The following is a 26,459-nucleotide window of genomic DNA, read 5'->3' on the forward strand; positions in this document are numbered from 1 at the left end:
ATTGCTGGGCACCATGGAGCAGTGCCTGGTCCATCCTCTGACACCTCCCTGCTGACAGACCATGAGGCCGCCTGACAGTTGTCTCTCCTCAAGTCTGAACAGGCCCAGCTCCCTGAGCCTGTCCTCATTAGAGAGATGCTTCAGTCCCTTCATCATCTCTGTAGCCTCTGCTGGACCTGCTCCAGGAGTTCCATGTCCCTCTTGTCCTGAGGGGCCCAGAGCTGGAGACAGCACTCCAGCTGTAGCCTCACCAGGGCTGAGCAGAGGGGCAGGATCACCTCCCTTGACTTCCTAGCAATGCTTTTCCTAATGCACCCCAGGAAGAGATGGGGCTGTATAGAGAACCTGCCCTGTGCCCACACCACTAAGCAGTGTCTGTCCGTGCTGGTAACTTGCCCTGTGCCCACGCTGATGGCCTGGCCCAGCCCAGCTGGGCAGGCAGCTGCCTCACCCGGCAGCCCTGGTGCCAAGTCATAGGGTAGGGGTGGCTGCCCGCGCCTGGCACACGCCACAGCACACCCTACCCTGGGCCTGTCAGTGCTGTGGCACCAGGGCAGCTGCCATAGCAGGGCCTGGAGCTGCCAACAGTATGACATGGAGAGGAGTGGCTCTTGGTGCTGGGGGCTGCAGATACTGCACCGTGATGGTGAGTGGCAAGTGGGGTGGCAGTGGCCTTTGCTCCAGCAGTGTGGGCTGAACTGAGCTCTGCCCCAGGCATCCCTGCGGTGCCAAGAAGCCTGAGCACACCCTGACACTGCTGCTGAGTCACCACCACAAGCACCGCTGACACACCAACCCCACCTGCCCGCTTCCAGCCCAACAGGTCCAGACATCAGCCAGAGCACTCCTGCACAGCAGCACTTTAATGGGCCAGGTCACCTTGAGCCCACACGGTCCCTGCCCAGCCCAGTACTCAGCATCACAGTGGTTCTTCCAAGTCTGTCCCACCAGCCAGTGCAGTGGGTGCAGGGCTGCTGGGGGTGGCCCCGTGACCTTGTTTGTGGGACCGGAATCAGCCAGCTGCTCTCGCACTGGGCTGGAGCTGGGTCCCCAAAGGATTCTGAAAACAGTGCAGGGCACACTGGCAGGAGGGAGAGCTGAAGAGCTTTTCTCTGCAAGTAGTGACCAGCCATGGAGCAGGGCTGTGCTGGGAGGCAGTCCTGCACGGAGCTGTGCCCTGCTGTGACAGCAGCCCTGGTCCTGTACCTACTGCACCCCAGCAGCTCCAGGCAGCAGGAGCACCTGCATCCTTTTGATGCAGCATTCCCAGTGACATGCCCCAATGGGTCCTTGACCATGGCAAGAAGGGAGGATCTTCCTCAGCACTCCATTGTCCCCCAGCTTCCAGCGCTGTGTTGTGGTGGACAGATTCAGTCCCAGCTGCAAGCAGAGTCCATTCCATCCCATTCCTTCCTGTGGGGCTTGACACTAAGAGGACAGAGTCCCTAAGATCCCATGTGGGAGAGGAGACTCTTAAGTGTCATCTCCCTCCTTGTCCCAGACCTGCCTCCATCCCCTTCCCTGTCCCTGGGTCACAGCAACACCAAGGACCGTGCATACCTTGGGACAGGCAGAGGAACATCTGTGCACCCGGCTGAGCTCTGGGTGCCCTGGCAGCCCCGCCCCACTGCCCTTCACGCTGGCCTCACCTGGGACTCAGGAGCATCTGTCTCTCTGCTTGTAAACGCAGTGAAGCTTCTCAATGAGAAATATCTTATCTTCCCCTTCCTGCAACGTCACAGACAGTGCAGTGAGCAGCAGTGGGGTGGCTCAGTGGCGGTGCTGATGGGGCCAGAGCCCGAACCAGCAGTCCTGGGGCTGGACCAGGCTTATGAAGCAGCCGAGATGGGCAGGGGCAGTGCTCACGCACCTTGGCAATCTGCTCCTGGAGCAGGCGGATGATCCTCTGGCGGCCTCTTACCACCTGGATGTTGAAGTAGATCACAGCTCTGCAATGACAGCAGGATGGGATGGTGGCAGCCAGGCAGGAAGCTGAGGGACACTGTGCTCCTGGCACTGGGATGGGCCACAGGGCTGCGGAGTGACACCTTGGCTCCCAGCCCCACTCAGGGCTGTGGCAGCAGGACCCTCAAAGCGAGGGCCCAGGGTTCAGCCTTGGGCTCGGGTCCATACTCACATCAGGGCCACGGATATGAAGAACAGGAGCCAGGTGTTCTCCAACAGGTGCTGGTAGACCCAGGCAAACCAGGTGATGTTGGGGTTGGACTTCTCCAGCACTAGCACCCACCTCTTCCCTGACTTGTAGATGGTTTCCAGCCCCCGGAAGGGACCGCAGGTTTCTGATGGCTGCACCCTGAGCAAGCAGACCAACAGGGCGTTCAGAGCAATGAGCAGCCCAGCAACTGCTGCCCCCAGCCCAGGGCACTGCCTGTCTCAGCCCTCCAGGGACCCAGCCTCACTGTCCCCAGCATCCCCAGGGCTGGACAAGGGGGTCCTCATCCCTGCATCCTGCACCAGGAACAGCTGGAAGAAGTGAGCACAGGCCAGTAGACGGGAAGCACATCCCTTGCCTGGGGCGGCACCTCATAGTCTGCAGCTGGGGGATGCCAGGGACAGGGGCCATGGTCTCCCCAACCCCTCCTTCTTCAGGCAGCCAGGGGTCCTGTGCCCTGAGCCGTGGCCTCGTGGGTACTCACGACCAGATGGTGTAGGAGAGGAATGCAGCTGCACCCAGGAAGGAGGGGAAGCACAGCAGAGTGATGAACATGGTGTTCATGCGTGATGCTTGCCAGGGCTTGCTGGGGGACTGGCAGTTCCACATCAGGCTGGTCTGTGGACAGGGAGCAGTCCTGCGGGCTGCCAACTCCTGGAGGGCAGTCCACACCCTGCTGTCCCCTTCCTCCCACCCACTGGGAGCCAAGCGAGCTCGGGGACATCCTATCCCCAGAAACCCCCACTCAGTCCCACCAGCACGAGGCCGCTTCATGTGGCACCACTGCTGCAGCAGAGGCTGATGGTGACAGGGCACAGCGTCACTGCAGTTTCACCCCATGGGGAGTTGCAGGGCTGGGGGAATCACACCTTTTTGATATAGAACAACAGCAGCAGCTTCAGCATCTGCACAGCTGGCAGGAGCGGAGCGAAGAGAATACCCAGCCTGGGAGCAGGGGAAAGATGAGCTTGCCTGGGTCTGAGCCTCAGGAGAGACAGAGGTGGGCACAGCTACAGCACCCACAGGGCTCCTGGGAACTGCAGGTCATTTGCCAGCAGAGGAAGGAGCCACAGAAGGCAGAAACATCTCACCAGGTCAGGGTCTGCCCATAGATCAGCTCCAGCACGTTTCGGGCGATATCAAACTCTGGCCTCTGCTTTGTCTTCAGCTTCTTTTCCAGGATTAGCCTGGGTAGAAGTGGAACTCTGCTCCCACACTGCCTGGGGGGACCTCACACCCCACCTTCCCCTCTGATGGCAGCAGAGCCTGGGTGCACCGGAGAGCTGGGACCATGCAGGGATGCCACACAGGTGGGGGGCCACGTTACCTCCAGATCAGCTCCCCGAAGAGCATGTCCAGCAAGGTGAATATGAAATCCATCACCATGAAGCGATACAGGTCCTGCCCCACACACGTCTCCCAGCACTGGGGAGACAATCAAGTGTGGCACAGAATCACAGAATAGCTTGGGTTGGGAGGAACCCTAAAGCTCATCTCTTTCCCCATCCTGCTCTGGGCAGAGACACCCTTCCACTAGACCAGGATGCTCTGAGTCCTGTCCAACCTGGCCTTTAACAGTTCCGGGGATACCCAGAGCTTCTCTGGGAGCCTGTGCCAGAGCCCTCACCACCCTCACGAGGAAGAATTTCTCCCTGATATCTAGTAAAGAAGAAGCCACCAGCTCCCTGCACAACCCCAAGCTCAGCCCAGCCCTCCATGGCTCTGGGGCAGTGGTGCTGACCTCCTCTGCTGAGCAGGTAACACTCCGGCTGAGCCACTGGGAGCACAGCAGGATGAGAACCATCGTCTTCAGGATGAGGTTCCTGGGGAGCAGGAACAGTGCCAGAAGCTCCTGAGCCCAGGGGGTGGAGGGGCCAAGCCCCAAAGATGGGGTGCCTGGCCCCAAAGCCTCCCTGCCTGCCATAGGCGCACGTGCAGCACGCTCCATCCACCAGGGCCCCAGCCAGCCCACCTGATGATTGCCACGTAGACCTGTGTCACCGGGGAGTCCTGCTTCTCCCACATCGCCAGCAAGTTGAACAGGCGGGGCATCAACGCATTGAGGAGGGACACCACAAGGGGCAGGACCAGGAGAATGGCTTCTTGCTGCCATCTGCCACTGCCCTGTGCTTGTTGCTCCTGCTGAACCTGGTGAGCAGGTACTGGGGTGAGTGCACAGCTGTTGGCAGCCAGGTGTGGTGTCCTTGGGGAGAGCAGCAAATGCCCAGGCCAGGAGCAGAGCTGCAGTGGGGCTGTCCCTGCCTCTCCCCCCAGTATCCCAGCCCTGTCCCTCCGACCCCAGGCACTCACCATGTGCATGTGCTCCGAGAAGTAGTGCACAGCCAGCACGCAGCCCGACACACAGCCCAGTGCCAGGACCCAGGCCAGCAATATCACGATGCAGTGCCCCAGGCACTGGCAGCGGCTCCGGGAGCGGGAGCGGGAGCGGTGCTCCACCAGCAGCTCCTGAAGAGAGCAGTGGCAGAGCTGCCAAATCCGCTTTGGGTCCAGAGCAAGGTTTCATCCCACTGCACCGTGGCAGGACCCCGAGGGGTGATGGACAAAGCACTGGTGCAAGGTTGGGGTCTGGGATGTTTTGCATTGCCCAGCTCCTCACCTTCAGCTGGGTGCAGATGTTCTCACACTGCAGCTTCACCGAGCGCCTCTGGATCACCTTGAAGTCCCAGGCGCAGAAGACTTTGATGGCCAAGTCCCCCATAGAGCTTCTCACGCTCTCCCGAAAAGAGCGGGACACACTGCAGTGAGGTGAAGGGCATCAGGGATTGGGGCTGGGTGAAGGGGAAGGCTGGCAGCGCCACAGGTGCTGCTGACCCACCTGTACACCAGCAGGATGCAGGTGACAAGGAAGGAGACCCCAATGCTGAACAGGTAGGCCAGTGGCAAGTTGTACGGGAACAGGGGGGCTGCGAGGGGGCACACGCTGCCCTTAGGACTGGAGGTGCAGGGGTCGTTTAGGGTGACGTTCCTGTAGTAGCCGTAGTACAGCAGCGAGTGCGTGAAGTAGCCCTGCAGGAAAGCACACCATGGGGCCCGCAGCTTCCTGCTTAGCCTGGCACCTCTGTGCCAGCCTCAGGGACACAGAGCCTTGGGCTGGGGTATTATTGCAGTGGGAAAGTGGGGCTGCCCCCCAGGCTTGGAGCAGCCCCTGATCTGGGGTTGCCTGGGCCATGCTTACTCCTCCTGTGAGGAGCTCGAGGCCGGTGAAGGGCTGGGGGCTGACTGATGCAGGGGGGTACACAGCCTGCAGGACCACGAAGGCCAGGAGGATGAGGAATGAAAAGAAGTTGAACATAAGGAGCATCTTGAGGAAGAGGAAGTAGGAGAGGACACTGGAACCAAAGCGGCCCCCAATCTGCTTCAGGGCATAGTGCCAGGGTTGTGCAGTGCGGAGCAGGGAGAGGATCCTGTACCAGAGACCTCGGCAGCCCTGGGAAAAGGAAAATGGGGAGAGCAGTGGGGCTGGAGCCTGCACTGGAGCCCTCACAGCCTCTGTGCAGACCTGTGCCCCTGACTTACAAGGATGACGTAGACCTTGGACCAACCACAGGGTGAGAAGGGGGCCCTGTGATGGGTGCGCTGCCTCAGTGGGTCCCTCTGCCTGCTCAGTTGCCGCCTGCCCAGAAGAGAGGGGTGTCAGAGGGTACCACAGGTCCTGGCACAGCTCCGGCTGTGGGAGTCCTGCCTCGCTGGTGCTGATGGATGGGGTCCTACCGGAGGATGCGTTTCTCCGCCAGGCTGAGGGGCATGGTGAGCAGCATGTGGCTGCACTGGCTGGGTGAGACGCTCAGCAGCTCCTTTACCAGCAGGCGCCGCTTGTCTGCGGCACAAGGGGCTCAGTGGGACACGGCTGGCCAGGTCACAGCATGCCTGTCCCTAACCCAGCGTAGGGACAGTGGCCAGCACTGCCTTCTCACACACTGGGGGACCCTCACCTTCCAGCGTGGCCCTGGTGGGGTCAGTCTCCAGGTCATACTGGCGCAGGCTGGGCCGCGCCGCGCGGCAGAGCTGCTGCAGGGGTGGGCGGCTGCTCCGGCGCCGCAGCCGGGCCGTGCGGTTGCAGTACTGGGAGATGATGGCCCCAAGGTTGCGTCCTGTGGATCAGAGCAGAGCAGGGCTCGGGCGGCCGTGGGGGACCAGGCAGGCGCAAGAGCTCTCCAAGGGGCTCTGGGACCTGGGGAAGGGTGGGAAAGTGGGTGGCACCTACCGATGGTGCGGCTAGGCATGCTGGCCAAGATCTGCAGGGAGGCAGAGGAGTAGCTGGGGTGCTCCTCACCTTGCCCAGGCTCTGGCCAGGCTCCAGCACAGGCATCTGGAGTAGCCAAGCAGGCTGGAGACTCTGGGAGGGGGAAGGCAGAGAATGCAGAGAGCCCATGGCTCATCCCTGTTTCCCTGCTGCTCTGCTCCAGCACAGAGGCTAGGTGTGTGCCCTGGTGTGTGCTTTTCCCAGAGTACCCCCTTCTCCAGGGATGCTTTCTGTGTCCCCAAGATTTGGTCTGCCCTGGACTGCCCTGCTCTGCACTGGTCAAGGCATCAGCAGGCTCCTACGAATGCTTTGGCCACAGCACTGACATGTGACACCGCTGGCCCAAGCAGAGTCAGGGCCGGGAGATGGCCCTGGGCACACACATTGTCCCCAACCTGCCCTGGCTGAGGCTGCAGAGCTTTACCTCTGTCCCTCTCCTGCAACTCCAGCTCCAGACCTGCCTCGATCAAGCTGCTCTGCTCCAGGATGAGCTGGTGGAATGAGGTGTGCAGGGCTCTCTCGTTGTCTGGACTGGGCTCCTGGCTGCAGGGACACAGGGACATGGTGGCACGGACACCTGGTGCCTGCAGGGCGTGGGGTCGTAGCCTCGTGCCCCTGGGATGCAGGACTCAGGGCACGGCAGGGCAGCGGGCGGGGTCAGGTCACACTCACCCATCGCTCTCGGTGCCCTCGGGGACGTGGAGAGTGATGGAGGGCGGCTGGGACATCCTGCGGGCCCGAGCGGGTCCCTCCTACACGGGCCCTGCCACGGTGAGCAGACGGGCGCCACTGGTGCCGGCCCCCGCCAGCCCCCGGTTTCCGCGGCTCCCCCGGTTTCCGCGGCTCCCGAGCGCTGCCGGCCTGCGGGACTGGGATGGAGCCGGAGCCGCTGCGTGCGAGGTCGGGGGCAGCGGTGAGCGCGACGTCTGCGGGGCTAAACTGGGACTAACCCTGGGTCCAGCCCAACTCGGCGTCAGGAAGGAAGAGAGGGCGGATAGGGCGGTACCGCCGCCGAGCGGGTTCCGCCCGCCGTCCCGGGACCCTCCGGGGCAGGCACGGAGCTTCCGAGCACCAGTCCCGGAGCTCGGCTTGGGAAGGGCCCGGACTGGCCCTAAGAGGACACATCGGGGCAAACACCCCCGTGCCCCGCACCGTGTTCCCCTGCCCAGTGCTGTCTCCTTCCTCCCCTGCTCTCCCTCCTTCACCGCCCTCGGGCTCCGCAGCCTCCCCCGGGGCGGGCTAAGGCTGCTTGGGGCAGGTGGCCGCCCCGGGGCTCCCCCTCAGGCCCCGCTCGCCCGATACCGGGAGCCGACGGAACGCTCCCCGGGGCTCCCGCCGCCTGCTGTCCGGGCCGTGGCTCGCGTGGGTGCGGACCCGCGGGGACGGCGGGGGCTACCGAGCCCTGTCCGTCCCGTCCCTCTTGCCGCCTCCCGGTACCGGGTGGGGGCGGCGGGAGCCCCCCAAAAGCCCCCGTTTCCCCTCGGCCGCGCTCACCGGGACCCGTCGGCGGCTGAGGCGTGGGGCTGGCACTCCCCGTTCCCCGTTACACAGGGGCGGAAGGAGGGACGGAGCGGGGCACCGGGATAAGGCGCGGGACCAGCGCGGTGCTCTATGCCCGGGCGGGGGAGCCCTGTCCCACTGGGCCAGGCCAGCCCCGCCCCGCCCCGGCGCCGCCGGACCGCCAGGGCCGGCCCTCCCGGGGCGGTGCCGCGCAGGAGCGGCGGCGGAGCGCGATGGAGGGCGGCGGAGGCGCCTACGGGGCGGCCAAGGCCGGCGGTGCCTTCGACCTGGTCCGCTTCGTGCAGCAGCCGCAGGTGCTGGCGCGGATCGTCAGCGCGGTGAGTCGGGGCGGGACGGGACGGGAGAGCCCCGCCGGGACGGCGTCCCCCTGCCGCAAGCCGGTGCCCCTCGCCCGCCGGGACGGGCAGCCCCCGAAGAGGGCCCCCCCGGCTTCGGTGCCGCCCACCGGACATCGGCTCCGCCCCGCAGGTCTTCGCCTTGATCGTGTTCGCCTGCCTGATCGGGGATGGCTACACGAGCGAGGCCGAGGACCCCAAGCTCTTCTGCATCTTCAACCACAACGAGGACGCCTGTCGCTACGGCATCGGCATCGGCGTCCTCGCCTTCCTCGCCTGCATCTTCTTCTTCATGGTGGACGTCTACTTCCCCCAGATCAGCAACACTACCGACCGCAAGTACCTGGTCCTGGCCGACCTCGGCTTCTCAGGTACCAGGGGCGCGGGGCAGGGCTGTGCCTGCTGCCGCTGCCACAATGGCCGCCTTGTCCCGTGACGTGGCTGCCGGTGCCTGGCGAAGGGAGTCACTCCCGTCTGGCGTGCTGCCCGCGGGCCACGCGCTGCTGCTTCTGCTGAGTGCCTCGAGGAGTGGCTGCCCCTGGCCGGGTGCCTGAGCCAGCCTGCACGGTGGAGCTGGGTCTGGCCCTGGGACTGCCCAGAAGCAGCAGAACCAGCCCTGGCCCTCATGCCACTTCCCCCCACAGGTCTCTGGACCTTCCTATGGTTCATCGGCTTCTGTTTCTTGACCAACCAGTGGTCCTGGACACGGGCCGAGGATGTGTACATCGGGGCGGACTCTGCCCGTGCTGCCATCACCTTCAGCTTCTTCTCTATCTTCTCCTGGGTAAGTGAACCACCCTGCCCCACTTAAGGGGAGCACAAAGGGGCCCCCTGCATTCCACAGCCTGGAATGGCCTTAATGCTGTTGCCCCCTTCTCTCTGCAGGGACTCCTGCTCACCTTCGCTTACAAGAGGTACAAAATGGGGGTGGAGGACTTTGCTCAAAGCTATGCCGACCCCAGCCCGGAGGTTTCGACTCCCTACTCCAGCTATCCCAACATCAGCCATGAGAGCTACCAGCAGCCACCCTTCACACACACAGCGGAAGCCCCAGAGGGGTATCAGCCACCACCAGTGTACTGAGCCCTGGCTGGCACCCGCGGGACGGCTGTACCAGTGCAATTCCTTCCGCGGGGTGGGAGGGAGGGATCTGTGACTTGGAGGGGACAGTGGGGCAGGAGGGTGATGGCTGCTTTGTTTGAAGGTGACTGGGCCTCCTCATGGGGTGTAGGAGGGGCCTGGGCCTGGTCCTGGAGCTGAGATCCTCACTGGAGGGTCCAGAGGCCGGTGTGCCGTGGGTGATTTGGCACACGATGATTTGCAGCTGCTGGGTGAACACTGCAGCTGAGGGAAGTTGGGTGTGTGGGCGGCCCTGGCATGGATGAACCTCTGCTTTTGCTGTGGTGCCTTGGTGGTGGGGTGTGGTTCACAGCCCCTGAACCTGGCCAGGCTCTGCCCCTGTGACTGTTGCCCTGGTCCATCCTATCTCCAGTGCCTTTCAGCCCTGCTGGCTGCGTTCCCCCAAGTGCCGTCTCTCGCTGCCATAGCACAGCCAGGCCCAGCTCCTGCCTGTGCTGGCTTCCCGTGCCTTCCCCCATTGACTGCTTCTGGGTGAGCTATTGCCAAAGCCCCCTTTTCTCTTGCCTCTAATGCCGTGCTGTGCCTTCCTCCAGCCTGCACTACAGCTGCTGGTGCTTGGATGATGCGGCTTGGGATCTGTGGGAGCAGTGAGTGCTGAGATCCCTCAGCAGGGCCCTGGCTGCTCCAGCTGAGGAAAGTGCTGGAGCACTTTCTTTCCCTTGCATGCCTCCCCCTGAGTGCTGCCCTTGCTGCTGCAAGGCTGTGCTCCTGCACCCTGCCCACGGCTCCCTCCGGCCACACCAGCTGCCTGTGGGGCCGTTGTCTCAGGTTGTTTGCTGCTGTGCTGTGGTAAAGCTGTTCCCAGCAGCCATGTGGGCTGTCACTGCTGGGGCCAGTGTTCCAGCAGTTGTCACTGTATGCTTGGAATAAACTTTTTCACCAAGCCACCATGTGAGCCGTCACGTGCCTTTTGTCTCTGGGGGAGCAGAAAAGGCTCCTGCCTTCTCCCCGTTGAGAGCTGGGGGTGCCAGGTGGGGCAGTGCAGCCCCTGCCAACTGCTGCACTGCAAACAGCACACTCATGCTGGTGGCTATTTTTAGGCCACCCTCCTCGTGCTCCCTGGTCTGAGCAGAGCTCCAACACCAGGCCTGTGTGCAGTCCTCGCGCCCTGTGACCGCTGCCGTGACCAGCCCACGCTGTCTCACTGGTCAGGGCCAGGAAGACCTAGCAGAATGCTCTGGTAGAAAACACACACAGACACACAGGTTCATTAAGTTATTTATTAACCTAAAGCAGCAGCAGCAGCACCACTTTCCTCAGCCCTGGGGGAAAAGCCCAGGGCTGGCAATCGAGCGCTTGTGAGTACAATTATTCTCACCTGTAATGTGGGGGCAGCAGGGGGAGTTCAGGCAGCTCTTGGAGCCTTCCAGGAGACAGGCAAACAGCAACCCTGCACTCGGATGCAGAGGTCTGGCCTGGGCAAAGAGCTACTGCTCAGAGCCTGTGGATGCTGGCTTCCAGGAAAAACCACTTTTACAGGGAATAAGGAAGCAACAACATTCCAGAATCTGAGTCAAACAAAGAGGGAAGAGGATCCTTCAGTCAGCTTAGAGCAGAGTAAGAGTCAGCCTTGAGAATTCTGGAAAGCTGAGGAAGGAGCAAGAGACATGACTAGGGTGGAGAAGCAGCTCCTCAGAGGAGAGCCCCTTTGCCAAGCAGCTGGATCTTCCCTGGAATAATCGTCCAAATCTTGATAGATGAAACTCTGAGCCTCCAAACCCCTCACAGGTAACATAGCACCAAAGTTGCAGCACCAGCCTTGAACCTGAGAAAAACTGCCCTGAATTTGGAGGAGGCTCTCCCTGGGACCAGTTTCTCCAAAGGACTCTGTCACAGCCTGCTAGAACACAGCCCTTTGAAGTTCAACACCTCAGAAGAGTCAGCTGCTAGGCTGACTGGCCTTCCTTCACCTTCTTGTGTTTCAATAATTGACAAGGCAGTAACACAAGCGAGTGTGCTGGCAGAGAGGTCGAGGGCCTGCCCAGGGCTGGGCTGCCACATGTCAGTTTAAAAGCTGTGCCACAGCTCTGTGACAATGGACAAGTTACCTCAGGCTGTTAGGAAAGGAAACTAAAAATTGCATTTAAAATACTAATGGCTGTACATTGTCTTGAGAAACCTGGAATTTAGCAACAGTGCACGAGACAGAAGGGCTGCATTCACAGGCACCAGTGCCAGCCTGAGCACACATAGACCACAGGGAGAGCTGGCCAGAGCCACAGCGAGTGGCGGAAGCACTGTGGCCTGGCTTGACGTGCAGTGCCCCAGGGCCTGCGTGTGGCAGCATCAGTAACTGTGTTCGTCCCTCTCCTTGTTCTGAGATGGGAACTCACTCTAGCCAGGCTTTTGCTTCAGCTTCCCCCAGCATCAGGCCTGGTAGATCCTCAGTTGTGGTGCTTGGTGTGGGGAGCAGCGGAGGTTGGGTAGGGAGGGCTGAGGCACTGAACAGTTTGCTAAAGTAGAGAGAGGCAGAGCCGGTGCCTGGGAGCCACAGCACTGAGCTCCCTTCCCCTCCGTTTTCCCAGCAGTCAAGTGAAGATTTTTTGAGGTGCAGCTGTCTCCAGCTGCCTCAGGCCCAGGGGCATGTTCTCTTTGTTCTCTGGCCCAGCCTGCTGGGGTCGCTTTCGGAAGTAGCAGGCTCGGCACACGGAGTGGTACTTGTCAGCTCCTCCAATCACTTCAACCTGGCAGGGAAATTTGGAGAGTGACTGTGGAGCCCAGCTCCCCAGAGGGAGTCTCTGTACCAGCAGGACTGGCAAGGTGAAACAGTTTCTGTTCCAAGGGGACTCACCTCCCGTTCTGCTCCCAGCCTCTTGGTGTAGGAGGCCTCCCGGAAGCACTCCATGCACACAGCGTTCAGCTTCACCACGCTCTCTGCCAGTGGCACCAGGTTCAGGATGCTCCCAAAGGCCTGTGCAAGACAGCAAGAAGATGTTGCTGGGTGGGTTCCACGAGGGTCCCAAAGCAGCTGCTGTACCAAAATGACTATTTTACCTTTCTCTGGAAAGTCCCATCCAGAGCAGCAACAATGACGGTTTTCCCAGCATTGGCCATTGTCTCACAGAACTCCACAATGTCTGGGAACTGGAGGGGGTACAGGCACAACATAAAGAGGGATGGGGGGCAGCACTTGGCTCCAGATCCCACAGCGCATGCCCAGACAGCAGCACCAGGAACAAGGAAAATCAGAGCCATGTGCCCCGTCTGTGAAATGAGCTCCAGTCCCACCGTCCTCTGTCTGCAGGGACTATAGGGAAGGAGAGTTTGACTACAAGCACAGGCTACATGGATCAAACTGCCCCAGGGCATTACTTTCCACCCCCTCCTGCAAAGGACACAGACCTTGGTCTGCATAGGGTGTACGGAGGATTCTGTGTCCCGCAGAGCCCAGCCAACACACCCCAGCCATGCACTTACGAACTGTCCCTCATCGATGCCGATGACGGCAGCACCCAGCGCCTCCTGGTAAACGTCCTGGAGGAGCCCGGCGGGCAGGGCCTCCATGGTACTCCTGTGGGCAGGGAAGGAGTGAGCTGGACAGGCCAGGCAGCCCCGTGGAAATGGGGTGTCCTCCTGCCCCGGGAACGCACTTGTCATGTGTGGAGACCCCGGAAGAGCTGTAGCGCGTGTCCTTGGCATACTTCACCAGCAGGCACCGGTACTGGGCGAGCTGGAACCGTCGCACTCGCCGCATGAGCTCCGTGCTGCAAGACACGGTGTCAGCGGGCCTCAGCCTCGGCCCGCCGCATTCCCGTGACCCCGGGCCCCGCCCTGCGCCCCCCGCTCCGGGCCTACCTCTTTCCGGAGAACATGGGTCCGAAGATCACCTAGGGGCAGAACGGTGGGGTCAGAACAGCGGGTCAACGGGAAGCCCCGGCTCCACCCAAGTGTCGGTGCAGCCCCCTGGCCCCGCAGCCCCCTCAGCCCGGTGACCTGGGGCGGCACCTATATTCGCCTCCCAGGCCGTGCCCGGGGCAGTACCGTCCCCGTATCTATCCCCCAGCCCGATACACAGCAGCGGTGCCTACCTGTATCTGCCCGCGGGGCCGGCTGGGGGAGCCGGGGTGGACACCGGGCACCGTCAGACAGTTCATGGCGGACTGCCGGCCCGAGCCCGCGCGCGCCGCTCCGGTGCGGACGCGCCAGCCAATCGGAGGAGGCCTCGCACCCACGCGCCGCCGCGCTAGCCAATCGCGAAAGGGGCTGCGCCGGCGCGCGGCAGCGCTGCCCAATGGGGTCAAGGGCGCCAAAATTTTTATTTTCCTCTGCCCGGCGGCTCCGCCCCCGATCCCGAGTGGCCAATGGGAGGCGGCCCCGCCCCCGGGCCCTGCCGCGCCCCGCGCTCCGGCCCCGCCCCCGCGCTCGGGCCTCGCCTCCGGGGCGGCCAATGGGAGCGGGCTGGCCCCGCCCCCGCCTGGCCCCGCCCCCGCCTGGCCCCGCCCCTTGTGGGGGGGGGGGGGCGCGGGGCCGGCACCGGGAGCGGCACCGGAGCGGCCGCAGCATGGGCGGGTGGCGGGATATGTCCATGGAGGTAGGGGCCCCGAGGCAGGGCTCGAGGGTGGGCAGAGCGCGGTTCTCGTCCGAGCGGCGGGGTAGGGGCTTTCCCCTGGACCCCGCCGCCCCGGCGGCGCTGCCCCCGCCGCAGCCCCGTTGCCTCCCCGCAGGCGCTGGAGGACCAGTACTCTCCCAGTCGCTGGTCCCCCCGCCTCGACCGGGACACCATCATCGGCGCCCACCTCGCGGTGACGGCGGCAGGTGGGGAACGTGGGGCACCGGGAGAGGGGCTGCGCTCGGTGCCACGGCCCCGTGCTCCACCGCCTTCCCCCGCAGGAACCGAACGGGCCCGGGCCAGCGCGCAGACCTTGCTGCACGTCCCCTATGGCAACGGGGACGGGGAGAAGCTGGACATCTATTTTCCCACGGACCCTTGTGAAAGTCAGTGACGGGGATGGCGGGGCCGGGAGTGGGCAGGGTGGACACCCTGCTGATCCCCCACTGTGCTGCACAGCCTTCCCGGTTCTGGTCTACATCCATGGCGGATACTGGCAGTGCTTGAGGTAAGGTGGGCTGTCAGTGAGGGATTCCTCGGAAAGGGACCCCCTCACCAACTCTTACTGACCCCTTCTCCTGACTCTGGGACTTGCTCTGTGTACATGGGGTCTGGCCAGTCCCCAGTTGGCCTTGCAGCCCCCGGCACCCACAGCCTGTCAGCATCTCTCTCCACCAGTAAGGACGACTCGGGCTTTGCAGCCCCGCCGCTGGTGTCGCAGGGGGTGGCAGTGGTGGCGGTGGGGTACGACACAGCCCCTGAAGGTAGGTGCTGTCCTGCAGAGGCTGCAGCTGCCTGCGCAGCCCGGTGCCCTCCAACCCTGCCCTTTGCCCTCTGCCTAGGCCACATGGACGCCATGGTGCAGCAGGTGCGCCGCAGCCTCGTCTTCCTGGTGGAGCAGTACCCCAGGATCAGGTGGGCAGCTCCCGGCTCGGGGGTTGGTTCGTGAGAGTGGCTGAGGGCAAACAAGGCCTGTGGTGGGGCAAAGGCTTTGGCGCCTTGGTCCAAGCACTGGGCAGTGCCTGTGGCCACAATCCCCTGTCACTGCACAAGGCAGCAGCTGATGGATTGGGAAACATCTGAGCTGACACATTTGGGCTGTGCCGCCTCCTCTGCACAGAGCAAAGTGTCTCTAGGTGTCCATCTCAGTCACTCTCTCCTGCTGGCTCACTGCTTCCTCCTTTCAGAGGCGTTTACTTGTGCGGACACTCAGCAGGGGCCCACCTGGCGGCCATGGTGCTGTCCACAGACTGGACAGAATTCCAAGAGGTGCCAGAAATCAAAGGTAGTGCTGCCATGTCCCAGAACAGGGTCTGGAGGGGAACTGATCTCCACACCTGGGACAAGGCTGCGGGGCTGTGGAGCCCCAGCTGATTATGAGGTCCCCAGGGCTGTGGGAGCCACCCAGGGTGCAGCTCCTCACCTGCCAGTGCCTCTGCCTCCAGGAGCGGTGCTGGTGAGCGGCGTGTACGACCTGGAGCCCATCCTGCACACCTATGTGAATGATGTTCTTAACATGAGCCGGTGAGCCCACATGCTGTGGGGACAGCCATGGGGGCAGAGCACAGGCAGCCGAACGTCAGTGGCTCTGCAGCCACTCTGCTCCTATGCCTGCCCCAGCTGGTGAGTCCAGCTGAGGGCACGGGTGCTCCTGGAGTGAAGGGCTGCATCAGCTGCCACCGGGGTGACTCCTGCAGGGAAGTGGCCCAGAGGAACAGCCCCATGAGACATGTCACCCCGGCAGTGCCAGCAGCCTGTGAGGTGCTCATGGCTGTGGCCCAGCATGACTCCCCAGAGTTTCGCAGGCAATCACAGGAGTACAGCCAGGTGAGCACCAGGCAGTTGCAGGAGTACAGACAGGTGAGCACCAGGCAGTCACAGGAGCATGGCCAGGTGAGCAGCACCCTGCCTGGCTCTGGTGGGGACACTGCTCCAGCCAGCCCTCAACAACTTGCCCAACTGGGATGAAGAGCTGTGCTGAACCAGAGCAGTTTCTGGCTCACTGCAGGACAGCAGTCCTTGCCAAGACATTATTCCTGCTGCTCTGTTCAGGGCAGGTGGAGTTTGGGGTTCATCCTGCCAGCACTGCTCTCTCCACAGGCCCTGCGTGCAGCCGGCTGGTCTGTCTCTCTGCTGGATCTGGCTGGTGTGGATCACTTTGACATCATTGAGAAGCTGTCAGAGGACAACTACATCCTCACTCAGGTAGGTAGGAGGGCTGTGCCAAGGCAGATCAGGTGGGCTTAGGGCTGGCTGCCACCTCCCTGCAGGGAGGTGTGGGGTCAGGGGCTGCTCACAGGGTTTGGCTCCTCATCCCAGGTGATTCTGAACATGATTTCAAGAGCATAAGGGCATGTCAGGAGTAAACAGATGGGGACTGTGGACCTGCGTGGTGGCAACAGGCGTCTGGTATCCCCCTGCCTGCTGCCTCCTCGCTCCAACATGGGGTGACCACTGTCTCAGACCTCCACCGTGCCCTCTCCACTCAGCCCAGCCTAGGCTGGTGCCCCTTCCCTGCAGTGTTCCTGCCCGCTGGAGCGCAAGGGACTGAGGGCTGCAAGGCTCTGTCTGGGCAGCTGGATCATGAAGTTTGTTCCCTCAGTGTCCTTTAAACTGCACACTGGCAGTATGAAATAAAATGGGAATTACTGCTGCCTGGGGTAGTGCTTCCCAGGGAGCCAGTGGGTGCACACCCAGTGCAACTGCTGCTGAGAGAATCCCTTCTTCCAGTGCAGAGTTCTGGGACTTGCTGACCCAGAACATGACAGGGGAAGCCTGGGGAGCCCACCTGCCGCTGTGGGACAGAATGACATAAGCCTCTGGGAATGGGAGTGACAGAGCCATCTGGGTCAGGCTGGGCTCGAGCTCCTGGGACAGTCCTGGCCAGACACAAACCTTGGCATTGCTGTGCAGCAACCCTGGTCCTGTGGCTGAGATGCTTCCATGTCCTCACGAGCATTTGTCCCTCCATGGGGACCGTGGCCATGATGATGTCCCTGCTGCAGAGCCAGGAAAAGAGCACATTTGAGAGAACACAGCTACAGGACCGCCAAAACACGTTTATTTTGTGCACTGACTGCCTCGAGAGCTGGGGTCTCCACTAGGCTGGGCTCACATTGGTTTTTCAGGCTGCCTGTGAGGGCTGATATTGAGTTTCAGATGGCTGGGAACTCATCTGGAGGACAAAGGGGCTCCAGATGTGTTCCCAGCAGCAGTCCTTTGGGCTGCTTAACTGCTGCAGCTGCGGGGCTGGCAGAGTGCTCAGGCTCCCCCGGTGCCTTGAGGCATCGGATGCAGTCCCAAGGCCAATTCCTCCTGGCACTTCCTGGCCACAAATTCCAGCTTTCTCCTTGTGAGCTCAGTGTCACGGCCGAGATGTTGCGGTGCCAGACAGCACGCACAGTCTGTGCTGACCAGGGGAGTAGCAAGACGCTGACAGCCTGCCCGGTCTCAGCCACCTCCGCGCTGATGGCACAAAGGCGGTCGCAGAGCTCAGCGGGGGAGGGCCAGGTCCCCTGGACATTTACCATTGCAATGTTGGTCTTCACCGCTGCCAGGTTGATGGACCAGAGGGGAGAGTTCAGCACATGGATACCTGTGGGAGGCCGAGGTGATGCAAGCCCACTGCCCCAGCTATCTGGAAGAGGCTACCTGCCCCAGCCCTGCTCCAGGTTCTGGATGAAGGGGAGCCCTTTCTCCCCCCATGTGGTACCAGCGTCACTGAGTGCAGCACGGGGACAGTCATGGCATGATCCTGGCACTCCAGCCAGGTGAGGATCCCAGCAGCATCCTCACCTGCCTGGAGACCCAGTGTGGCCATCTAGGGACGGTGCCCAAGCCACTAGTACCGTGGTATTGCTGGGCAGTGCCAGGTGTGCTGTTACATCCCAGCACAGTAAGGGGCCCTGAGGTACCTTCCACAAAGTGCTGGGCATTGTTGTGGTCTCTGCGCAGCATCACCTCCGTGTGCTGCAGCCCAAGGTGGGCAGCGGCTGCCAGCACTCCCACCTGCCGCATCCCCCCGCCCAGCAGCTGCCGCACACACCAGGCCTCAGCGACAAACTCCCTGCACCCTGCCAGCACTGCACCAGACGGGGCACCCAGGCCCCGCAGAGCCCACAACGGGGTCACCCCAGCTGTCCCAGGGGCAGCTGCCCCTCCTGGGTACAGGCCCAGCCTGCCACATGTGTTCTTAGCCCAACACCTGCAAACAAGGGGCAGGCTGCAGCTTGTGCTGGTCCCTGCCAGCCTTGGGGACCCCTCCCACACAAGCAGACCTTGGAGAAGCAGAGGGTCACACAGTCACAGTGCTGGGCAATCTGAGCTGGCTCCACACCCTGGGCCACTGCTGCATTCATCAGTCGTGCGCCGTCCATGTGCACTCGCAGCCCGTAACGGTCTGCAAGCCCACGGACCTGGGAGTCAGAGGGGCAGCTGGTTTGGGAGGGACCCCGGGGGCATCTGGTGCCACCATGAGCCACGCTCTGAGCTCCAGTGTCCCCAAGTGCAGGGCCCAGCTGCCCATGCCAGGCAGGATTGTGCCAGCACCATCTGTGGGCTCTCACCTGCCTGCGATAGGTGAAGGGCGGTGCCCGGCCCCCCCGCCGAGATGTGCGTGTTCTCCAGACAGATGAGCTCAGGACGCGTGTGGTACTGGCTGCTGTGCGCCTCACAGATGGTCAGCTCCAGCTGGTCCAGGTCGAATGTGCCATTCGGCAGATCTGGCGGTGCCTGGGAGTGGACACCGGCGACCTGTGCCCAGGGCAGGAGAGAGCTTGGAGCTGACAGGGGACAGTGGTGGTGCACGGGGGCTCCAGGCCTCTGCCCCTCTGTCCCCTCCATCGGGTGTGTACAGCCCTCACTCGTGTCGCAGCCCGTGGCTTGGGACAATCCAGGAGATGCTCTGGCAGCCAGAGGAGGGCAGCACGCGGCCGCCCTCCTGCCCTGCGAGCCCTGCCGGCAGCGCTGCGTGCCCACCGTGGCTGCCCGCGGCACGCAGCTGCGCGGCCCCGCCGTGCTCGGAGAGGTGCAGGTGGGTGTCCTGGCCCAGGAACAGCTGAGCCCCCCTGCGCTGGCAGTGGCATATCACTGGGAGAGAAGGGCCGTGAGGGAGGGGGCCAAGGGCAGCAGCCCACAGCCTGGGGGCACGGGGGTCTGCGGGTGCAGCCCCGGACTCACCGGCGATGAGGTTGGCCATGGTGGCCGTGGGCACGAACAGAGCCGATTCCGTCCCCAGAGTCCCCGCGGCCCGGCGCTGCAGCTCTGCAAGGGGACACGGATGTCCTGGGGGCCAGGGGCTTGGGGACCCCACAGGTCCCGGCTGCCCCCGCAGCCCCGCTCCGGCCTCCCCATCCTGCTGCCCCCGGGTCGGGGGCTTGCAGACAGGGACCCCGTGCGAGGCCCGTCCCCTCCGCCCACCGTTCAGTGCCGGGTCCTCCCTGTAGTCGGCGTCGCCCACGGCGGCGCGGGCTATGGCGCGGCGCATCCCCGCGCACGGCCGGGCCACCGTGTCGCTCCGCAGGTCCACGGCAAGCGGCGGGACCCCGCGGCTGCGCCCCCCCGGGCCCGGCAGCCGCCCCCGCCGCAGCGCCGCCCGCATCGGCGGGACCGCCCCCCGCAAGCGCTCCCGGGCGGGGGTGGGATCGCCCATGCCGGGAATGGGGCCCGGACACACGGGGCAGGAACAGGGCAGCGGCTCCTGCATGGGCCCCGCGCACGTTCCGCGCCTCGGCGGCGCAGCCCCTGCAGAGGCGCCGTCCCTGCAATCCCCCCATCCCCCAACACGCTGGCGCTGGGAACACGGGTGGGGGCTGCCCCGGCCCTGCACTGTCCCACGGCCCCTCGCTTTGCCAAGATCCCCATCCTGGGTGTCCGATGGAAGGGAGCGCCAGGGGGATCCTCCAGAGTCTTTCCATGGCTGAGCAGGAATTGCTCCCGCCACGCTGCTCCCCCTGCCAACAAGGCTGGCACGGGGTCGTCTGGCCGCTGGGAATTGGCTCTGGCCCTGGCTGCGCCTTCCCTGGCAGCCGATGTGCAGTCCGGTGGCACCGCAGGTGGGCTGGCGCTGCAGCGGTGCTCTGGGATCTTTGGGCAGCTCCACAGATCTCGGCACTCCCTGCCTGCTCTGAGGGGACCCACCAGCCTCTTGGCAGAAATCCCCACTGCCCCCCAGCAGGAGGGCATGAGCCCAAAGCAGTAGCGAGACCCCCTCACCTCCCCCCGTTGGGCTGGACCAGCTGGATCATTCTCCCTGCTGCTACCACGGTGGGGGGCACAGCTCTGCAGCACCCAGCACCTCTCCTAGCATTTGCAGGGAATCAATAGGGCAGGCACATTAAGGGGCATGTTCCCCTCAGGGGCACATGCTGCCCAGCCCCTGCCCTCTAACGCGTGTGCTGTGCTCCAGCCGCCTGTGCTATGGCTGCTGTAACGCTGCTGCCTTCTCCCCCCTCTGCCACATGCCCCCCCAGCCTTGGCTGCCCCAGGTCCCCTATCCTGAGCCCCCTGCAGCCGCCCCACTGGTGCCCACTCTGCCCATACCCCTGCCCTTGTCCATGGAGCCCCCTCCCTCACTATCCCCTGTCACCCCCCCGCGCTGTCAGCCCCGCAGATGAGTGAGCCATAAACAGTCCTTCATGAAACGTTTTTCACACACAGGGCCACATGTTAACAGTTTTTCTTTATTTACTGCCTCCATTTCCTCTTTGTTCCAGGAACTTGTCCTCCAACTTCAAGCTGCTCATGATTAGGCAAAAAGGCCTCTAATCTCCCCGATCTGATTTACCGTCACTGAGAGCAGACGCTTCCCGTTACTGGCCCTGGACCTGGGAGCATGGACAGCTGAGCTGTGCCGGCTGCTGAGCCCAGCTGAGCCTCCCCAAAGCTGCCCCGCCACACACACCGCCTTCCCGGCAGCTTCCTCTTCCAGTAAGCGCTGGGCAGTGCAGCCGGTCACACTGCAGGTGAAGGGCTGGGGGAAGAGCAGCTGTGGGGCCCTAGGCCAGGGATCCCCCCCTCCACCTGGGGCTGCTGCTGTAGGGCAGGGCAGGCTTTGGAGCCACTTTCTCTGCTTGGAAGGTCTGGATGGATGGAGCATCCCTCAGCACAGCCTTCCTAGCCACTCACCCGTCCACTCCCACAGCACCTGATGGGGTGGTCGACTGCCCTGCTGTGCCCAAAGCTGAAGGGCAGCCCCCCCAGCCCAGTCAGGGTCTGCAGCCAAGCAGGGGCTCCTTCACTGGGCAGCAGCCACAACTTCTGGGGGACTCACAGTGTGGGTGGGTGTCTTCCACAGAGCCCCTTGTCTTTCAGCCCTGTGCCTTTCCCTGGGACTTTAGGCTGGGACCTGCCTTGGGGGTCCTCCCTTGCTACCAGCACCCACAGAGCTCCCCCATCTGCATGGGGCCCAGCAGGGCCACGGTGGGGTTTGGTGGGGCCAGCACCGGGCCCATGGAAGTGCTTGTGCCTTGTATGTGGAGTGGCTGAACTCAGGCCACGGGAGCTGGGCAGAGAGTGGGCAGTGCCAGTGCCTGGCCAGGGGCTTGGCTGGCAGCTGGGGACTAGTGGGGGGCTCACCCAGGACCACACTGCACCATAGGACTGCAGTCACCACCTGCCCACACCAGCTCCTGTGGTGGGCTAAGCCCCTGCCCTGCTGGGCTCAGCTCCTGCTCTAGTTGTGCCTCCCCAGGGCTAAAATTAGCAGCTGAGGCCTGGCTGGGGAGCCGGGAGTGGAGCCCAGATCCCACCGCGGAGGATCGGGTTTCCCCCCTCCCTACCACAGGCCTGGCAACCACTGGGGCCGATTCCCGGAGCTGGGCCCCCCCTGCTACCAGCCCCACCGGCAGCCCCATCCCAGGCCTGCCAGGCCCAGCTGCTTGGTCTGCACGTCCCCAGGGCTGAGCCCTGGCACATCCCGGCTGCAGGAGGCTCAGGAGGGGCTGCAGGATGAGGGGAGCACGGTGCTGTAGCTGAGCCCTCTGCCTCTGGCACACATGGTTGTCCTGGGAAAGGCTGGCAATGGGCTCTGCTCCCAGCCTCCCAGCAGAGCCGGTGGCTGCGGCCATGGAGCTGTCAGTGGCCCAGGCAATGCCCTGGGGGTCTTGTGCTGAGTGCCAAGGGCTGACTCAGGACCTGGCAGAGACCATAGCATGCTCACCATGAGCTCGGGGTGTTTTCCTGTCGGGCTGCCTTAGCCCTGCGGCCACACTGTCCATGGTGCTCACCCTGTGTGCCCTTTGGGCTCCATGGCTCGTCCCAGTGGGGCGGCTCTGGCGCTGCCTGTTCTGGAGGGTCCCGGTCCCACCTGGGCCGGGGCAGCCGCCATCCGTCGCCCCCGAGGGGCTGAGCCACGGAGCCGAGCAGTTTCCTGCTGCCGGGAGCGGCAGGGCGATTCCCGGGAGCGCCGGCTCCAGGCTCAGCCGGGTCGGGTCGGGTCGGGTCGGGCCCCCACCCGTCGCACTCCCGGGGTCCCGGTGCCGGTGACATGTCCCGAGCTGCGGCACACGGCGGCCGCCGCTCGCGCACGGCACCGGCCGAGCTTCGGCCCGGGACAGACCCCCGACGGACACAGTCCCGGGGCTGCCGGGGCCGTGTCCGGTGCGGGAGCCGCGGGCTGCTCCGGGGAGTCTCCGTCGGAGCCCCGCGCGGGCCGGTGCCGGAGCCGGAGCCCGGTGTCCGCGTGGTCCCGGCCGGTGCCCCGTCCCCAGCCTGCGAGGCCGCGGGTGCCCCCCCTCCACCGGCAGCGACTTTTCCAGTAAAACCGCCGCAGAGATCCCGGCTTCCCGACAGGCCCGGCCTCCGCGCCGGGGGGGCGCCGACCGCCCTTAACCCTTCCCGGCTCGGCCGGCGGCGCGTTGCCCGCCCGACGGGCGTCTCCGAGCCCGGGACCCGCCGGGTTCTGCTCGCCCGGCCCGGCTCGGCGGCTCCGGGGGCCTGCGGGGGACTCTGCCCGCCTGGCCCCGGGCGGCGATGGCCCCGCTCCCCGGGGTCCCGGAGGCGCCAGTGCGGGGCAGCCTGACCCGCCGCGCACCGGGAGCAGGTGGGAGAGACTGGCCCCGGAGGGCCTTTGTGGCCGCAGCCCCCGTGGGTTCCGGCCGTGCCGGGAAGGGCCCCCCCAGCCCATCGTGCCCCCCATGCCGAGGGTTTCCCTTCTCAGGGTGCACCTGAACAGGGGCTGGCCCTGTTCTGCGGAGCAGAGGGAACATCCCAAGGGCCAAGGAGCTGGAGAACCGTCGGGGGAAAAGCCCCTCTGCACGGGGTACTCCAGTGCGGGCTGCCATGGGGCTGTGGGGAGGGAGCAGCCGGGGGTCCCTGGGAGAGCCCTGGTGCTGGGGGAGCTCTGGTAGTACCCTGAGAGAGCGCTGGAGCCGATCACGGCTAAGGACTGGTGGCTGTGCCGGCTCCACAGCCCTGCTCCAGCGCTCCGCAGGGACGCTCCGGCCGGGTGGGCAGACCCGGGGATGGCCAGGCACTGCGGGTCCGTGCCGAGAGCTGTGCCGGGCCGTCCCCGCCGTGCCCTGCCGGCCACCAGCTGCTACACTGGCTGAGCCAGGGCTGAGGTAAGTGCTCTAGTTGTTTTCTCTGTGGCCCGAGATGAATAATTGAGAGGTCTTTGAGGAGAATTAATTAGCCCGTTTATTGGCAGTAAATGCTTTTCTCCAGATGATGAAATAGATCCTGAGCCACACGTGGGGCAAGCAGATGCAGGTCACTGATGCTGCTCTGGAGCTTGCTGGTGCCAGGTCCGCAGGCCAGCTGTGCTGGTGTCCCGTGCCCACTGTGGACAGGCACATTGGTTCTGACTCCCACGGCCTCCCACGCTGCCTGGTGTGCCCGGAGCTCACTGCACCCATGGCCAGCACTTTGTGCAGGGAACCTCGTGTTGGTGGGAGCAGGGGGCATTGAGGGGCAGGCAGGGTCCTGCGGCAGAGTGGGAGCCCTCTGCCCCCATCATGCCCATGTAGCTTACTGCTTTCCCCCACCTTGCATCCCATTCTGGGGAATCCCTCCCTGTGCAGACCCTGATATGTCCCCTTGTGTCTCCTTCCTGGCTCTCCTGGCTGCCAGGGTGGTGCCAACTTGGGGCTTGTAGCCTGCACCTCCTCCTCACCTCCTCCTCTTCCTCCTTCTCCCCTGGGTATGGGGTGAAGGGCCTTGCACAGCCAGAAATGCTTAAACAAGGATTTCCTTGTTGCTGCATGAGCTGTTTGTCTTCTCCCGGGCCAGCCGTTAATGAGGTTTGGCAGGAGGCACCGTCAGCCCCAGCCACTGGATTTCTATAAATCAGCCTGGAGCTGATGTGTGGGGCTGGGATGGAGCTGCTCGATCTTGGTGCATGGGACTTCAGCTTGTGTGTCCTGGGAGCCCCTCTGGGAGTGGAACATCCTGGCACGGTGCAGAGGGGCAGGGGCTGAGTGGGACAAGGGGGCTGTGGCTGCTTCCCACCAGGCAGGTCAGAGCGGCCACTTCAGCTATTTCCAGGAATGGCAGAAAGTGCAAAGCAAAAAATAAAAGCAGCTTCCACAGCTTCAGTGCAAAGGGCCCACATGCCAGTCCTGCCACTATGACGGAGGTACTACCAAAAAAGACCAAAATCCTTTCTGTCCGGAAATCAGTTGTCTGTACCCTGAGACAAGGAGGGTAAAATACAGGCTGTTTTATTGAAATGACACTCTTCTGGTTTGTAATGAAAAAATGCAACAAATAAGGCAGGGGTTGAAGTTGTTGGGGTTTGTTTGGGAGCCGGCACAGCCCATCTGTGCTGCGCCAGGCTGAGAGGAGCCACAAGTCTCAAAGGTGATATTTCAGTTCCTGCTCTGAATGTGCTTCCCCCTTATCCAGAAACACCTCTGCTCTCACTCAGTTCTCACAGAGTTTCTGCTGTGTGTGGAAACTGAGAGAATCCCCAGTCCCAGCATGGCTGCAGGGCTTCTCGGGTCACCACAGTCTGCTGGGAAAGCTCTGGCTCCCTTCTCGCCTTCTCTCCAGTAGCCTGGCCCATGGTGGGGCAGCCCCTGGGCCAGTGGTGTCCCCCCACAGCAAGACAGCACCAGGACGGTGACGGTGGCAGCTGGCAGGGGTCTACCAGGAGCTGCCCCTCCATCTGCAGCCCCATGCCTCCACCCTGCCAGCATTCCCCACACACCGTCAGCCCTAATGGGGGTGGGATGTGCCTGGTCGTAGCAGAGGGAAGATGCTCTGTCAGAGCCCCCACTGCAGCTCTCTAGTTCCCCTCTCCGTCTACACCCGCTCGCTCGTGGGTGCCAGTGCAGCTGGAGGCTCCAAACCTGGCGACAGGCACTGCTGAGCATGGGCGGCACTGGGGAGCCCTTGGTCCCAGGGGACCCACTCGCGACAGGGGCAGCTTTGTGGGGCACCGGGGTGCGCAGCTCTGTGGGTGGGCAGCTGCTCCACGCTGCGAACCTGGCCTGGTCCCTGCCCTGTCCCCACTGTGCGCAGGGACCCCCTGCGCTGGGACCCCCGTGCCTCGCAGGGGTTGCTGTGGCTGCAAAGCCGGGGCTGGGAACAGCAACCCCGGCGAGAGGTTGTGCAAGAAGGGGGGACCCGGGAGGGCACGGGCGGCCAGTGTTGAAATTCCATGCTCTTACAGAAAAGCCCCCGGGCAGAATTCCTGACAGGGGTGATTCATCCCCCACTGGAAGCGATGACTTTGCCTCTCCAGTAAACGCTCTGTTCAGCAGGGTGCCACTGCTCTGTCCTGCCACCCGCTGTGGGGTGACAGGGCTGCCCTGAGCACCGCAGGCAGCACCGGGGGTGCTGAGGAGGGCTGGAGGCACAGTGGCCGACTGGGAGCCAACTGCTGGGCAGCAGAGCGGTGGGCACCAAAGGCAAAACTGAATCCTCGGCTCGGTGCCCCGGCTGCCACCCAAACGCAGTACAGGCCATTGCTGTTGCCAGGTGCTTTGGGGGCCCCATCTCCCGCTGGTGAGGGCACACGGGACAGCCTTTTCCAGGAAGCAGGCGAGGGCAGCCAGGCTGTGGAGTTCCCGACAGCAGCTCTGGTTTTAATAACAGCAAATCAATGGATGCCCGGTTCTGGCCAGAACAAACTCCTCTGCTTCCTCCCTGGCCTCCCCCTCCGGTGGCTTCCCCACAGGGCAAAACAACCCATGTGAGAGCCCCAACTCTGGCCATGGCACATGGGGTTCTGCATGCTGATGGTCCACACCTGCCTGCCCTGCCGGCTGCAGCCTGTCCCGGCACGCTGCCTGCACTTCCAGCCCCGCTGTAGCAAGGGAAAGTTGGGGGTCCTCAGTGCTCCTGCTCACCTCTGCTGTGCCCACCCCCTACACAGGAGGGTGCTGCCTGCAGGGCTGCTCCGTGGCTGGGCATTCCCAGCTGCTCCAGCATCTTGCCTTCCCAGCTCAGCCCCGCACTGTGATTCCGCCTCCTCCCCGTGGCTTTGCACAAACCTCGCGCTTGCTTTGTGCTTGTTTTGAGAACAGATTAGTCATG

The 26,459-nt window shown here is 63.6% G+C and overlaps 5 protein-coding genes across 11 annotated transcripts; 2 read left to right on the forward strand and 3 right to left on the reverse strand.

Moving 5' to 3' along the window:
• Window positions 1-1,262: 1,262 nt before the first annotated feature.
• On the reverse strand, window positions 1,263-8,101 carry TMC6 (transmembrane channel like 6). 6 transcript variants are annotated; one of them, XM_048323829.1, is made up of 21 exons: window positions 7,932-8,101; window positions 7,110-7,189; window positions 6,862-6,980; window positions 6,399-6,530; window positions 6,127-6,285; window positions 5,906-6,011; window positions 5,711-5,807; window positions 5,370-5,621; window positions 5,010-5,200; window positions 4,791-4,929; window positions 4,484-4,639; window positions 4,146-4,321; window positions 3,915-3,996; window positions 3,501-3,598; window positions 3,265-3,360; window positions 3,043-3,157; window positions 2,658-2,791; window positions 2,138-2,314; window positions 1,871-1,949; window positions 1,650-1,728; window positions 1,263-1,428 (listed from the first exon to the last, which is right to left on the reverse strand). In XM_048323829.1, the coding sequence occupies exons 2-20, from the start codon at window positions 7,163-7,165 to the stop codon at window positions 1,657-1,659; spliced, it is 2,436 nt and encodes an 811-aa protein (XP_048179786.1). In that variant the 5' UTR covers window positions 7,166-7,189; window positions 7,932-8,101; the 3' UTR covers window positions 1,263-1,428; window positions 1,650-1,656. The 6 variants fall into 6 exon arrangements, with proteins under 6 accessions (XP_048179786.1, XP_048179784.1, XP_048179783.1 ...); XM_048323827.1 differs by having other exon boundaries at window positions 7,110-7,200; XM_048323826.1 differs by having other exon boundaries at window positions 7,110-7,326.
• A 39-nt stretch (window positions 8,102-8,140) lies between these two features.
• SYNGR2 (synaptogyrin 2) lies at window positions 8,141-10,323 on the forward strand. The gene is made up of 4 exons (XM_048323833.1): window positions 8,141-8,275; window positions 8,427-8,664; window positions 8,938-9,077; window positions 9,179-10,323. The coding sequence occupies exons 1-4, from the start codon at window positions 8,171-8,173 to the stop codon at window positions 9,374-9,376; spliced, it is 681 nt and encodes a 226-aa protein (XP_048179790.1). The 5' UTR covers window positions 8,141-8,170; the 3' UTR covers window positions 9,377-10,323.
• A 316-nt stretch (window positions 10,324-10,639) lies between these two features.
• On the reverse strand, window positions 10,640-13,563 carry TK1 (thymidine kinase 1). The gene is made up of 7 exons (XM_048324091.1): window positions 13,462-13,563; window positions 13,229-13,260; window positions 13,024-13,137; window positions 12,851-12,944; window positions 12,428-12,517; window positions 12,225-12,344; window positions 10,640-12,117 (listed from the first exon to the last, which is right to left on the reverse strand). Exons 1-7 carry the CDS (start codon window positions 13,525-13,527, stop codon window positions 11,962-11,964), a joined length of 672 nt encoding a protein of 223 aa, XP_048180048.1. The 5' UTR covers window positions 13,528-13,563; the 3' UTR covers window positions 10,640-11,961.
• A 314-nt stretch (window positions 13,564-13,877) lies between these two features.
• On the forward strand, window positions 13,878-16,636 carry AFMID (arylformamidase). 2 transcript variants are annotated; one of them, XM_048323964.1, is made up of 11 exons: window positions 13,878-13,964; window positions 14,098-14,188; window positions 14,264-14,368; window positions 14,442-14,490; window positions 14,661-14,746; window positions 14,825-14,897; window positions 15,170-15,267; window positions 15,428-15,506; window positions 15,680-15,809; window positions 16,083-16,187; window positions 16,302-16,636. In XM_048323964.1, exons 1-11 carry the CDS (start codon window positions 13,935-13,937, stop codon window positions 16,329-16,331), a joined length of 876 nt encoding a protein of 291 aa, XP_048179921.1. In that variant the 5' UTR covers window positions 13,878-13,934; the 3' UTR covers window positions 16,332-16,636. The 2 variants fall into 2 exon arrangements, with proteins under 2 accessions (XP_048179921.1, XP_048179922.1); XM_048323965.1 differs by lacking the exon at window positions 15,680-15,809.
• A 385-nt stretch (window positions 16,637-17,021) lies between these two features.
• On the reverse strand, window positions 17,022-19,988 carry LOC125335939 (probable low-specificity L-threonine aldolase 2). The gene is given in 9 exon segments (XM_048323966.1): window positions 17,022-17,353; window positions 17,356-17,577; window positions 17,897-18,090; window positions 18,261-18,397; window positions 18,548-18,583; window positions 18,585-18,734; window positions 18,976-19,070; window positions 19,161-19,244; window positions 19,401-19,988. Coding segments are annotated over 9 exon segments (1,314 nt in total). The 5' UTR covers window positions 19,687-19,988; the 3' UTR covers window positions 17,022-17,243.
• Window positions 19,989-26,459: the final 6,471 nt, after the last annotated feature.

This window comes from Corvus hawaiiensis, chromosome 19, assembly GCF_020740725.1.
Source record: "Corvus hawaiiensis isolate bCorHaw1 chromosome 19, bCorHaw1.pri.cur, whole genome shotgun sequence".
NCBI classification, from domain to species: domain Eukaryota; kingdom Metazoa; phylum Chordata; class Aves; order Passeriformes; family Corvidae; genus Corvus; species Corvus hawaiiensis.

What these genes read in the sequence shown, in the direction of transcription:
- TK1 (XM_048324091.1), bottom strand. Translation starts at nt 13,527, where the DNA reads ATGAACTGTCTGACGGTGCCCGGTGTCCACCCCGGCTCCCCCAGCCGG. An exon ending in GGGGTCTCCACACATGACAA is followed by an intron (nt 12,945 to 13,023) that starts GTGCGTTCCCGG and finishes CCCTGCCCACAG; the next exon opens with GAGTACCATGGAGGCCCTGC. An exon ending in ATGGGACTTTCCAGAGAAAG is followed by an intron (nt 12,345 to 12,427) that starts GTAAAATAGTCA and finishes TGTCTTGCACAG; the next exon opens with GCCTTTGGGAGCATCCTGAA.
- TMC6 (XM_048323829.1), bottom strand. Translation starts at nt 7,165, where the DNA reads ATGTCCCAGCCGCCCTCCATCACTCTCCACGTCCCCGAGGGCACCGAG. An exon ending in GTTGCAGGAGAGGGACAGAG is followed by an intron (nt 6,531 to 6,861) that starts GTAAAGCTCTGC and finishes TCCCCCTCCCAG; the next exon opens with AGTCTCCAGCCTGCTTGGCT. An exon ending in TGTTGTTCTATATCAAAAAG is followed by an intron (nt 2,792 to 3,042) that starts GTGTGATTCCCC and finishes CCCTGTCCACAG; the next exon opens with ACCAGCCTGATGTGGAACTG.
- SYNGR2 (XM_048323833.1), top strand. Translation starts at nt 8,171, where the DNA reads ATGGAGGGCGGCGGAGGCGCCTACGGGGCGGCCAAGGCCGGCGGTGCC. An exon ending in GGCCGACCTCGGCTTCTCAG is followed by an intron (nt 8,665 to 8,937) that starts GTACCAGGGGCG and finishes TTCCCCCCACAG; the next exon opens with GTCTCTGGACCTTCCTATGG. An exon ending in TCTTCTCTATCTTCTCCTGG is followed by an intron (nt 9,078 to 9,178) that starts GTAAGTGAACCA and finishes TTCTCTCTGCAG; the next exon opens with GGACTCCTGCTCACCTTCGC.
- AFMID (XM_048323964.1), top strand. Translation starts at nt 13,935, where the DNA reads ATGGGCGGGTGGCGGGATATGTCCATGGAG. An exon ending in GGCGGGATATGTCCATGGAG is followed by an intron (nt 13,965 to 14,097) that starts GTAGGGGCCCCG and finishes GCCTCCCCGCAG; the next exon opens with GCGCTGGAGGACCAGTACTC. An exon ending in ACAACTACATCCTCACTCAG is followed by an intron (nt 16,188 to 16,301) that starts GTAGGTAGGAGG and finishes TCCTCATCCCAG; the next exon opens with GTGATTCTGAACATGATTTC.